This window comes from Athene noctua, chromosome 1 (assembly GCF_965140245.1).
Source record: "Athene noctua chromosome 1, bAthNoc1.hap1.1, whole genome shotgun sequence".
Classification (NCBI taxonomy): domain Eukaryota; kingdom Metazoa; phylum Chordata; class Aves; order Strigiformes; family Strigidae; genus Athene; species Athene noctua.
In genome coordinates, this window is record NC_134037.1 from 198,529,460 (window position 1) to 198,542,022 (window position 12,563).

Sequence of the window (12,563 nt, forward strand, 5' to 3'; positions counted from 1 at the left end):
CATGCTTTTTAACAGGCCACTAATGACAACTCTCTTGAGAAGTTCTAAATTATTTTTTTCCATTTTATGCACAGCAGCATGCCATTAAAGCAAAATAAGGAGGTAGCAGCAATGTTGATGACTTGAAAGGAACATTCCTGTTTTCTCTTGCACAGCACCAAAAGCACACGCTTTTGTGGAGATGATAAGATGCTGGTAGACCCTTTGGTGCTAAAGAAGAAGCTCAATAGGCTGGCAACAGAGCAAGGGGCCTTTGCTGTTCTCAGCAGCCTGCTGCTGTACGTCACCGAGCTCGCGGTCGGAGATCCACAGCTCAGCAACAAGAGGACAAAATGGGCAGAAGGTAAAGAAAACAAGGTGAGTTATAACCAGCCACATCCAGATCCAAACAGAGGCCTTCATCCGACCAGATTTCAGCTCTTGCGGTCCAGATTTCTAAACAACAATCGCGAGCCATACACCAAGAAAAGACGAGAAGTTGGCAAACTGGTCATTAAAGAGAAGCTGTGGGTGAGCAGGGCTGGTAACAAGCTGGACAGAAGCAGAGACAGGAAAGGAGATGGAAAAGCAGCAGAGGAGGGTGCAGAGACAGCGGCCTGTGAAAGAGCAAGGTGGACCTGCATGAGTGGGAAAAACACAGTGAAGAGCATCCTGAAGAAATTTTTAGCTGCTGAAGAAAAAGAAGCCAAGGAGAAGTCTTCCAGCTGGAAAAAGAAGGGGCCAAACAGTGGTTTGCCAAAAATAGTCAACAGAAGTTCAGTCCTGTCCAAACTGAAGGAGCAGTTTGAACAAAACACTCTCTGCTCAGCTGCAGAGGTGAAAGCATCACTTTTGCGCAAAGGTGACAAAAAGCCTAAAAACTTTCTGAGCAGAAAAACTATTCGTAAGCCAGAGGTCAGAGTGCTGCGCGTGGCAGCAATGACAGCCACAGGTTTAAACAGCCCAGAGTCCCAATATTTAGTGTGTTCCACAGTCCCGGTGCCCAGACTCAGCATCGCTACTGAAATTAACCATCCTTGGAGCTGGTCAAAAAATAACGCTGTGAAGCAGCCTTTCAGTCATGACACACCACTGAAGGAAAAGGGGAGGTTGGACAGAGAGCCTGGTGAGAACAAAACACTAGCAAATGCAGCACAGAACAGGGAGGACAAAGAAGAGTTACTGGTGGCACCTGAGGCCATGTCTGAGGCAAAGGACCATGCTGAGGCTAAAATAGATTTCACAAAGCAAGGAACAAGCTTTAATCCTAATCTAAATAGTTCTTCTACTATCCATAAAAACAAAGCTTTTGCAGACTGCAATCCTCCCTTGTTTGAATGTAGTCTAGACTGCAACGGGAATAACATGCCAACTGGACACGATACATCTTCACTATTGGGGATTACCAATGCTGTGGGACATGTTAAGGAAGACAGCCCACCTTCAAAGTCACCTTACTGTAGCACAGCTGAAGGATCCCATGAACAAAGTCCTCAGGATACTAAAACAAGTGAGATTCCTGAAATAACTATGTACTTATACGGCTCAGAGGAAGCTGACACAGGGCTCACAGAGTCAGAAAAGGATCCTTTCTTTGCAGGCCAAAAATGTTTTCCAGAGCATAAAGCACTGGAAAACATTCTGCCATTTTACTCTCCAGGAGTTCAAGCATCTTGTGAAGTTGACCTTCCAATGGAGGATCAACAGCCAACTCTCCTAACACCAGATTCTGGCAAAAGGCCACCAGTAGTCCAAAAAGAGGCACCAGGTTTAAGAGGCAGATGTTCTAAGGAAGCCAAAGAAGGAGCAAAATATCACAGTGAAAACAAAATATCCTCTACTTCTATCAAAAATAATAGTGAAGTCCCAACTAAAAAGGATGAGGAGAATAAAACACCCAACAGCCAAATGCAAAATGAATCCAAAACCAAGCAGACACAGCCTCCTCAAATGCTCAGCCGACAAAATAACTTTGGTAATTCCAGTGTGGACATATCAAATCCAGATGCAAATCAGACCAAACCCACAGTGTCCCCAAATGAGAGCCAGGAGCAGAAGCCTGGTGCTGCAGAAGAAGAACACATCCCTTATCATTTGGAAAAGACACAAAGCCTTTTGCCAGGTGACCTTGTGAAGCACAGTTCCTATATTGCAGAAGAAGATTTTGGGAAGAACAAATTATCTTCATCAAATGAAATGATGAATCATTCAAACAATCAAGCCCTGCACAAGAGTACCTTGACTGACCTGGAGACCTGTCACAAGCCATCCAAATCTTTCATTGAGCATGAAGAGGCCACTGCAGATGAGATGCCTGGGCCTGACACTGAGGCATGGCAGTCACCCTCCTCAACCTCTTTACCAACACTAGTGAGTGGGATTGCAAGACAAAGAATCCATTGCGTTCTTGGAAATCTCCCAGCCCTTCCACCTACAGATCTTCCCTTCCCTTCCTTTCCACCTACAGTGAGACAGGGACCTGGTGGTGTGGGAGATGAGCATGCCAGACATGGCTGTGAGAGGCATCCATCACCCTCTTCAGATGAGTTGACAGGCCATGGGAATGATATGATGGTGGAGAAGAAAACTGCATGTGATTTTAAGAACCAAGTGCTGTCCCCAAATAATGCCACAGAAGATGAAAACTCTACATCTGAAGAGACAGATACATGTCAGAGACTTGAGAACTGTCTTTCACTTTCAACCAAGAAGCCAGGAAAAGATGAAAATAAAACCACACTATCAAGAAAGCCCCTATTACCCTTGGAGGAGAAACAAACACTAACTTCAGATGATACCACGAAGCAAGGAAGTGATATGCTGGAAGAGAACCTGTTTCCTTCACCAACTGAATTGATCTCAGACCAAAAGAATCATGCGAAGGGTAGAAATGAGGTCTCCAAACATAAAAAGGATAAGTTCTTGTCATCAGATGATGACATGAAGCATGAGAGTGATGGGATGGAGACAGAAGAGAGAGAAGACATAAATGTCTTGCATAAATCTGAGGATAAAAAAGTATTCACACCAACTGATACAGTGGATCATGATAATAACACTTCAGATCAGAATAATGCTCATAGACCTCAAACATCCCAGTTACCTTCATCAGAGCATGATACCAACATTCAAGGAGTGAAAAATACTGGGCAGAGTTTGAAGCTTCTAACACCTTCAAGAGATTTTCTGAAACATGAACATGATATGACAGTAGATGAAAATATCTGCGACAATAATGGGAAACACCACCTGTCCTCATCAAACATACTAACGAAACATGCAAATGACAGTGCAGGGAAGAAAAACATCAAGTCAAACTTCAAGAATCATTCAATGCCACCAAGAAATACATCAAGGCAGGACAACAAGACTACTGATGAGGAGAATACCCCTCATAATTTGAAAAATGAACCAGTGCAGCATAAAAAGATCTGTGAAAGAGGGAAGAATACTTTGTGTGATCCTAAAAATCAAATACCATTATCAGATCCATTGGTGAAGCAAGACAAGAAATCATCCCCACTAGAGACACAGAAGCAAATGTCACCAGGTGACTTTGTAAAGCCTGAAACTAAGCCAGCTGAAAAACAGAATAAACATACCTCTGAGAAGAGCCAGTTACCTTCTTCAGACAAACTGCTGAAGTCCCAAGAAAGAAGCTCCTCAGGAGAGAGGAAGCAAAAGACACCAGCAGCAGAGGACACTAGGTCACCTGGAACTAAGGCTGTAAAAAAGGATAATGAGCACCAGTGTTCTGGGAAATACCAGATACCCCCTTCAAGAAAATCAGAAAAGCATGAGGTAAACACTCCAGGAGGAGACAAGCAGCAAACAAGATGTGAAGATCTTGTGATGCCTGATACCTATGCCGCAAAAGAGAAGAACAAATTTCCAAGTTCCAGGAAGTACCGATCAGTATCATCAGAAACATTGGTTAAGCCTCAAGAAGAAAATACTCCACAACAAAAGCAACAAACATCTTCTTCTGCCGGTTCTAAGAAGCCTGGTACTAATGATGTAAAAGTAAAAGATGGAGATCCAAATTCTGAGAAGTCACCCTCTTTAGAGAAAGTGGTGAAGTCCCAAGAGAAAACTACCTCAGGAGATAAAAAGCAAAAGACACGAGCAGCAGACGACATCAGGTCACCTGAATCAAAGGATGTAAAAAAGGATGATAAACACCAGTGTTTTGGGAAATACCAGATACCCCCTTCAAGAAAATCAGAAAAGCATGACGAAAACACTCCAGGAGGAGACAAGCAACAAACAAGATGTGAAGATTTTGTGATGCCTGATACCTATGCCGCAAAAGAGAAGAACAAATTTCCAAGTTCCAGGAAGTACCAATCAGTATCATCAGAAACATTGGTTAAGCCTCAAGAAGAAAATACTCCACAACAAAAGCAACAAACATCTTCTTCTGCCGGTTTTAAGAAACCTGGTACTAATGATGTAACAGTAAAAGATGGAGATCCAAATTCTGAGAAGTCACCCTCTTTAGAGAAAGTGGTGAAGTCCCAAGAGAAAACTACCTCAGGAGATAAAAAGCAAAAGACACGAGCAGCAGACGACATCAGGTCACCTGAATCAAAGGATGTAAAAAAGGATGATAAACACCAGCATTCTGGTAACCATCAGTTACCTCCTTCAAGTAAGTCAACAAAGCCTGAGAAAAATACTCCAGAAGGAGAAAAACAACAAACTGTATTTGAAAGTTTTACAAAGCCTGGTGCGAGTGCTGTGAAAGACAAAAGGAAAGATCTAGGTTCTGGGGTGTGCCAGTCCCCATCTTCAAATTCAATGGCGAAGCCTCAAGAAAAGAATGCCACAGCCAAAAAGAAGCAATCACCTCTACCACCTGATGAAAAAACAATGTACAAAACTGGTGGCTCAGAAAAGAAGAGTGGACCTGGGAGAAGAGAGAAATACCAGCCATGCTCTTCAGCTCAGTCAGAGAAGCACAGCAATGATGGCTCAGGAAAGGAAGGCCCTGTGAGCAACTTTAAGAGCTATCAAGCTCCATTGCCAAGTGGTGGCATAAATTGTAAAAGCAATACTGTCCCAAAAGATACCAGTTTGTTTAATACAGAGAAGTCCCCCAAATCATCCTCATTTCATGTTGCTTCAAAAGATGAGGAAAATCCTGCTGGAAATAGTAAAAAACAGCCTGGATTTAAGAAGTACCAAGTGCTCTCATCAAAGAATTTGGTTAGGCATGAGAAAGATGTTGCTGAAAGGGAGGGGAGCTGGCAGGCAGCTGGCAAAACAAATGAGAAAAAAACAGAACTAGAGGACTGCTCTAAAGCAGCGTCATTCTCAAAATACACAGTGGAAAGCTACAGTGAAAGACCCTTAGATTCATCTTTCAAACCACTGATCATTAGAGTAACTGACACATTTAAACATCACAGCTAAAAAATACGTCTACAGCTTAGGCAAGAACTTACAAGTGATCATGCTACCGATTCTCTCAATCTTTCTTTTTTCCTTTACTCTCCAGGGCATTATATTATCATTTTTTAATCACAAGGACATTGATGTGCATCTATCTGAGCTGGGCTTTTTTCCTTTCTTAAACATTAGCCTGAAGACATGAATTAAATTAATCACTGCAAGTGAATTAGCTAATCACTGAATTAATCATCAGTTTATAAATTAAATATGAGAAGGGCTTTGAGATCAGCACGAATTCAGTCCTGCTCCAGACTCTCCTTGCTAACTAATGGGTTTTGTTTGTAACAAAGACGACTGTTCGGGGTGAACTCCATTTGTATTTACTTATTCTAATGAAACTCTGTTAGTACTTCTTCCAGGAATGGTGGTAGGCAGTGTCAGCTTTAATTATGTCAAAAAGCGCTTGTTCTAAGCTCTGCCTTTTCACAGATTAACAGGAACTGTTGATCTATTGCTGCACTGAGTGACGCTGTTGGCAGAAGTAGTGAGGGAAGGAGAGGAATGCTTCATTTATCTGCAGAAAAATCCTCAAAGGACGTTGATGCTACAAGAGGTTTTACAACAAATGCAAATGTTCAGCCTCATTAATATTAACATTGGAAAAATAGTGATTTAACCTTCTCTGAAGCTATTTGCACTTTGGCCATACACTGTATGCGTTATTGTTGTGAAGATACACCATTTCAAGGGGTTCTTAATTACTGCAGATGAACATGCAACAAGTGTAAGAGCTCAGAAAAGCTCGACACTGAAAGGCCCTGAGGACCTCTCCTGAGGACAATGTAAGTCAGAGAGACTCAACACCTTGCCAGGGCAATTCAGCTGTTCCTTGGACATCTGTCCCACTTCAATTCCCAGGGCACACAGACATGAGGCAGGTGCCACAGCTCACATTCAAAGTCTTAGGAAGTGGGGTTTTTTACAACACATTGTGAAACGGAGCAGTAAGAAGCAGCAGTGTCACTGAATCCTACTAATGGAATACGATTTTTTGTGTTTATAGCACTAGTGTCTTCTGCACAAAGTTTGTGTGTGATGAAAGTTGATTTGGAGAAGTGAGGGAAGGGTTGCTGCCTTGTGTGTCATAGCAAAGCTGTGACAGACAGAGAAATCTTGCAGCATTACTCTCCCATATGCCAGTTTAATTTAGCATTGTAACCATGCATTCAGGTTAAAACTTATTGTGGAGGAACCCTAAAGGCATATCCTAAGGACCCACCTTCAGAAAGTTGTATACCTATCCAGAAAGAGAGAGGCTTTACACAAGTGAGGCCCTTCTCCCCCATGGCAGTGACTTCCCTTCAGTTTTTAAGACGCTCTCCACAACTGCACTCCGTGCAGCCAAGGGCTGGCCGTTCCTCCAGCCCAGGTTGGCCGAGCGCCCTGACCCACTGCCAGCAAGGGAACAAGGACGAGAGCAGGCTGGCAGCAAGCTGAGATCCAACCCGTTTGCCAGCACAATGCACATGAGTCACATACGTGACAACTGGGCTGGCCCAGCCAGGGACACTGCGGGAGGAAGAGGGGACGTGAACATTGTGTCCCCTGGCTGCTGAAAAGGCTTAGACTTTGATTTCTTTTCCTTTGCAACATGCCAAGAATTAGGCTTCCTGGCATCTGGAGGCTCACAAAATGAAAAGCACACATGTATTATCACACCAGTCCTCAAAATAGAAGCTAAATGGAATTTATTGAAGGTACCTTCTTCTGAGCAGAGGTGTGTTTCGCCCACAAAGCTTTTATGAGCTGGCAACCATAAAGGCCACTTTGTACTAAACCTAAACCATAATTTGCTTTTTATTGTCCATGATTTCATTTCTCATCTGAGAAAAGTCTTCACAACATAAAGCTTTTGCACCAGACTTGAATAGTATATTCTCTATTAGCTGGCTTCTCCAGCCAGCACAGGAGAAGCTGTTTTAATTATTCTTTTTCTAATCTTCTAAAATAAATTTAAAGGGGATTTTTTTAGCCCCTTATTCACACCTAGAAAGATCACTACCTGTCACAAATTAAAGGACTTCTGTTTGTCAGATATTAAGCAGATACCCACAAGGAGAGCTAGTTTTAACTCTTCCAGTTTACACCTGCAATGTCTGTTCTTCTCAACAGAGATACAGCACTAGAAGACTCAGATGCAGCACCCTGTATTCAGGACAACACAGGCAGAGTCATCTTGTGGGGATTAACTTTTAGGTTGCTGCATGCCTTAATCTCTGCTAATAAAACATAAATCATCCATCCAAGTCAATTGACCATTCCTCCCTGAAGTGCACTTAAAACATGACAGATTTGCACTAAATGCATCCTTAGGGGTAATGCCTCACTTAAGCAAATCACTGAGTTTTGAGTTTCAGGAGCTAACACAATTAATCCTCCAGGAAAGGAGAGAGTGAAGCTAGAAGAGCAGTAGCAGATTGGTGTGTCTTGCAGTCAACAGCCCAAAACAAGCCACTCCAGATCATGCTGGAAGGAAATTTAGCACTGGTGATAAGCAAAGAAATGTCACAAATTAGTATTTCAGAAATGAGTTTGAGGAGGGTTACACAGATCTATGTCAACTGTGCCAGAACATGTGCAAATGGCAAGGCTTAAAGCCTGGTGAGACCCTTGCCTGAGGGAGATACACAACAGAAAATAAAGTTTCATTCCCAGTGCCCAGGAGTCCTTCCCAGTCTCCCTTGCCTTGGGAGGCAAGGTCTTGTGCTTCTGCTCCCCTCTAAGCTCATCTCCCACCTTGTCACAGGAGAGGCTGTGAAGGGAGCCCTCTCAGGCTCCTGTTTCACTTTGTCTGAACAGGCAACAGATATTTTTGATGCATTTGTTGGCACATCTCTGGGCTGTTGTATTTTTGCATGGTGGGTATAATTCTGTACAGTTCTGTTCCTTCCACCACACTACAAACCTTTGCTTTACTAAACCACAACTTTTAAGGCAAACATATCTCAAGGTCATTGAAGGCATTAGGTCCTTAGCCCTCACTAAATGTAGCAGGATTTTTTTGGCCAGTTTTAGTAATGCTTCTTTAAATCCCTGGCTTAGCTACAGATACAGACAGACAATCAAAACTAAGCAAGGCACGTGGTAAAGAAAGAAAAAACAAAGCCCAGGTAGAAAAGGTTTTTGAAGGTTACCCCTCTGCAGTAATATAGTTTGAAATTTGGACTCTTACGGAATTAGCCTCTCAGAGAGAGAGAAATTTTTAAGGGGACTGGGCAAAATGAATGACAGTGTCATTTCCCCAGGCATAGGCCACTGTTTCAGATTCTCTAAAGTGTAGCTTTCCAGGAGTTTTTGAAAGTCTTAACAAAGGACTTTTTTAAAGGAGTCCTGACTCCAAGCTGCAGCCGGGGCACCTGAAGGGTCCCAGCTAAAGAAGCAGGTCTGAGGGGCGGTTTGGTGGTAGGTGGTGGAGTAGAGGTTGGGGCAAGCAGAGAAGCCAGGAAGGCTTCCAGCAACAGCCATCAGCAAAGTATTTCAAATTTTTTACGTCCTCTCTAATTAGCCGTAGCAAAAACCTCCCCTAGCACTTCAGCAGGACACCTCTCAAACAGGCTTAGTAATATGGGATACAAAAGGATAGCTTTGTGGTGATTTAGGTAGCCAAGCACAGACCCAAAAAAACCTGCATAGCAGTGTGGTAGTACAGTCTCCCTCCCACTGTCAACACATGCCCACCGTCTCCAGCAGCCCTATGCATCCTCCTGCATTTTTGACTGAAGGACAAACCTCTCCCTTTGGTCCCAAACTAGGCACTAGGTCAACTGCCCTCTGGACATGCCTCACTCTCCCTCCACCTCCTACAGCAGCACAGCCCTCAGCTGAGGCACTTGGGGCTGAGTGGGACAAATACAGGCCTCAGAGCCCCAGCTTTGTAAAGAGATCACACCACTTTCTCCAAAAGTTTTGTGAAGAGAATGTGATGCCTGTATTTCTGGGGCTTCAGGCACCGAGAATGCTCCAAGGGCCCAGGGGAAGGGCTGAGAGCTCCCTCTCCCCTCTCAGTTCAGAAAGGGCTGCTAAGCTGTGCTGGGTGAGTGTTGTCTCCGTGAAACTATAACAAAGAGCTCCCACTTGCTGATTTTATTTTTTTTTTTTTTTAATTGAAAGTGGGCATATAAAGCATCGCTACTCTCAGCAAAAAGATCCCAAGACCTGCGAAGATTAGCCAGTGGCAGAACTCAGGCCAGTGCTGACCACAAGGCATGAACAGTCCACATCAAAATTGGGAAACACGTCACTACTTTTCTGCAGACCCCAACACTGGGAAGAAGCAGTTGTCCTGGTAGTGCTGTCTGATTTCAAATGGTTCAAATTAAACAAAAAATTAATGAATGTTCATTATTGGCTCTGAACCGTGAAATAACTTAGTAACTTATAAGCATCTTTTAGAGCTGTTTCTCAATCTTTAACACATTGCACATGACAAAAACGATAGAGACCAAGACCTTAATTTGCATGATCTGTCTCAGGTTTTCTCCATTGCACTTTTTTTGTATGTCAATGGAGGTAATAGAAGAAAGCACTCAAGATAATGGAAAAGACCTCATATTAAAACGCCACTTTCCTCCCCATTTTAGCTGTTTCATTTCCACCTGCATCCAGCAGATCCCAGCACACAGGGATTATTCAGGATTTCGGTAAAGCATATCTCCCATCCGGGAGATGCCACAGACTAAACCCCTGGGCTGCTGACAGTAGAAACGCTCCACCTAATGGCTAAATTTGTAAAGCGGGTTGCAAGCAAGAGGTGATGAATGCAGAGGAAAAATGGGAATAATTATGGGAATCATAGGGAAATTTAGGGAACCATTTTTTCTCTTATTCCTGTGCACGCCATCCAAAAGGAGCTTGTCTGTGTGACCAGAGAAATCTTACAAGCAATAACTAGGGATTCTTAGGGCTTTTGGGGTGGGGGGGTGATCTGGAACACTAAAGGAAATCTCTGTTACCTGAGAAATAACCACAGGGGTATTATCAGATATTAGCAGAAGCAGTTTTAACTACTCACTATATGGTTTCCAAAATGCATCATGTCCTCCAAGCTTTATTTCTTTTTTTCATTTCCATGAGCATCTCTTTTTATAGAATGGAACATTTCTCACTCCTTGATGAGAACATCCAACATAGGAAAAAAAATCTTGCTGGGTGTCTGCTTTTCTGCCAACTAAAAGACTGTTTGTATACCGAATAGCCAAAGCAGCAGCAGGTCAGTATTTTCCCTCTTACTACCTGAAGGACCTGAAACAGTTCTGAGAATTGCTAGACACCTCCTGTTACTTGGTTTGTCCTTAATATGCCTCCAGTTGCTTGTATTTCACTATGCTGCAGGTGCAAGAACAACTTCATTAAATGGGAGAATTTTCACTGGGCAAGCAAATGCTACAGCAGGCTTTCAGTGATGTGTGTCATGTAACGGCAGAAATGCACTGCCAGAGGGAAAATTTCTTGAGGCAATAAAGCCATAAAGAACTATAATGCACTGAACTGGTTATCCTCAAAAAGCTATCAAATATCTGTTAGGACCTATATTTTTGAAAATGGCTAGTGACTCCAAATATCCAATATGGGACACCTTATTAAAGGATCTGATTTTCTGGGAAAATGCTCAGCACTCACTATCCGAAAATCACGTTCCTTTCATAAGATGCCTCATGTTAGGCAACCAAAGCCCCTTTTAAAAAAATTAACTCAGATTTTGAAATACAAGAGAGTTTCACAGGTACCTACTTTCCCCCACATATACAGAAAAATGGCTGTGAATTGTCGTGCAGGGACCGGCCAGCTCTTCTCAGCCCTGTGGGTGAATGCAGCCAGTGCAGGTTGCTTTTACCACAAAGAATTGCAACCGCTTTCTGCAGACCACACACCTTTTTTGGCCTGCACCATGGCAGTTGCTAAGCCAGTCACTCTAGCTCTTGGAGGGAGGTGAGAGAGTTTTTATGTGGCTGAAATGCAGCCTAAAAAGAAGGTGAATCCTTCCCATGGCTGTGCTCCCCAAGGCTTCTGGAAGAAATCAAAGGAAGAAAACTCTTGGACACTGCAGAGGCAGTCCCTCCTTACCAAGAAATGACTGTGTTTAGCCAAGTTACACCATCAGAGTGAAATACTTGTGTCACTTGAGATTTGTAGCAATACAATGCACTACCCAAAGGTAGCTCTGGATTGCTAGCTCCAGTTACTGAGAACTTTCATTCTTCTGAAGAATGGGAACATTGTGGGCAGCAGTGATCCAAGCATCCAGATAAGGTCGCACCAAATGTTTCTCAGCTCCAACTGTCTCCAGAATGCTTATCACAGAAGAACAGAAATCCCCAAAAGACATCTTCTTTATTAACTCATTTAAATTACACCCATCACGTAACAAGAAAGTCTGTACCATTGTCAGACTATACAGATTTCTTAATAAAACTGTTTTCCTTCTTAGATGGGTTACTTATTTGTGCCATTGAGTCTTACTTGTGTGTTGAGAAGATGAAAATAATAAAAGCATACAAAATAATGATCTTGTAATCATTCTGTCATTATCAAGGAAGGAGCATGAGAAACAAAGACAAACAGCGCCTGTAAGTATCTCATCAGTATGCAAACTGTTTTCCTTACGCCCAAGAGAGCTGACACATGCTGAGTTTCATGGGACAGCTGGGAATAGGTAGAAAATGTGAAGCATTAATTCTGCAAATATTGTGGCTTTGAAAAGAATATGACAAGCTGCATTTTATGTAGCTTGGTTCTTGCTGCCCTGTTCCTGCTGGCTCCTCAGACCCAGCCAAAGAGAAGGATGAGTGTCAGGGAGGTGACTCCAGCCACCAAAACAGGAGCATTGACAGGCTAAGGACCTGGCTGGTAGGACCAACCACCTCTTCCTCCCATTCTGCCCGTAGAGTGAGGTTGGCCAGCCAGGGTTGCATGACCTGACATGACTGCCTATCTTGCTTATCCTTGGTGATGGGAGTGATTAAATGCACACCTGAAATGAATCTGGGGCTGCAGCAGGGCTGGATCAAGTTTGGCTATCCGTGATTTGAGGCTGGCAGGGGAAGCCAGTAACCTGGTGGCTGCATTAGTGCATTAATTAGAGCTGCAGAAAGGCCTTGGGCAGCTACTCCTTCATATCTAACAGGAAGGAG

The 12,563-nt window shown here is 43.2% G+C and overlaps 1 protein-coding gene across 3 annotated transcripts in view; it reads left to right on the top strand.

The window, feature by feature from the left end:
- ADPRHL1 (ADP-ribosylhydrolase like 1) overlaps positions 1-12,030 on the top strand; it is a 39,331-nt gene extending 27,301 nt beyond the window's left edge. Inside the window, exons 8-9 of one of the 3 annotated variants that reach the window (XM_074909874.1) lie at positions 156-357; positions 7,546-12,030. In XM_074909874.1, coding sequence (XP_074765975.1) covers positions 156-357; positions 7,546-7,629 — 286 coding nt within the window. In that variant the 3' untranslated portion in view covers positions 7,630-12,030. Of the gene's footprint in view, positions 1-155; positions 5,668-7,545 lie in introns of those variants that run through there. The other 2 variants (XM_074909866.1, XM_074909857.1) reach the window with 2 other exon arrangements.
- Positions 12,031-12,563: the final 533 nt, after the last annotated feature.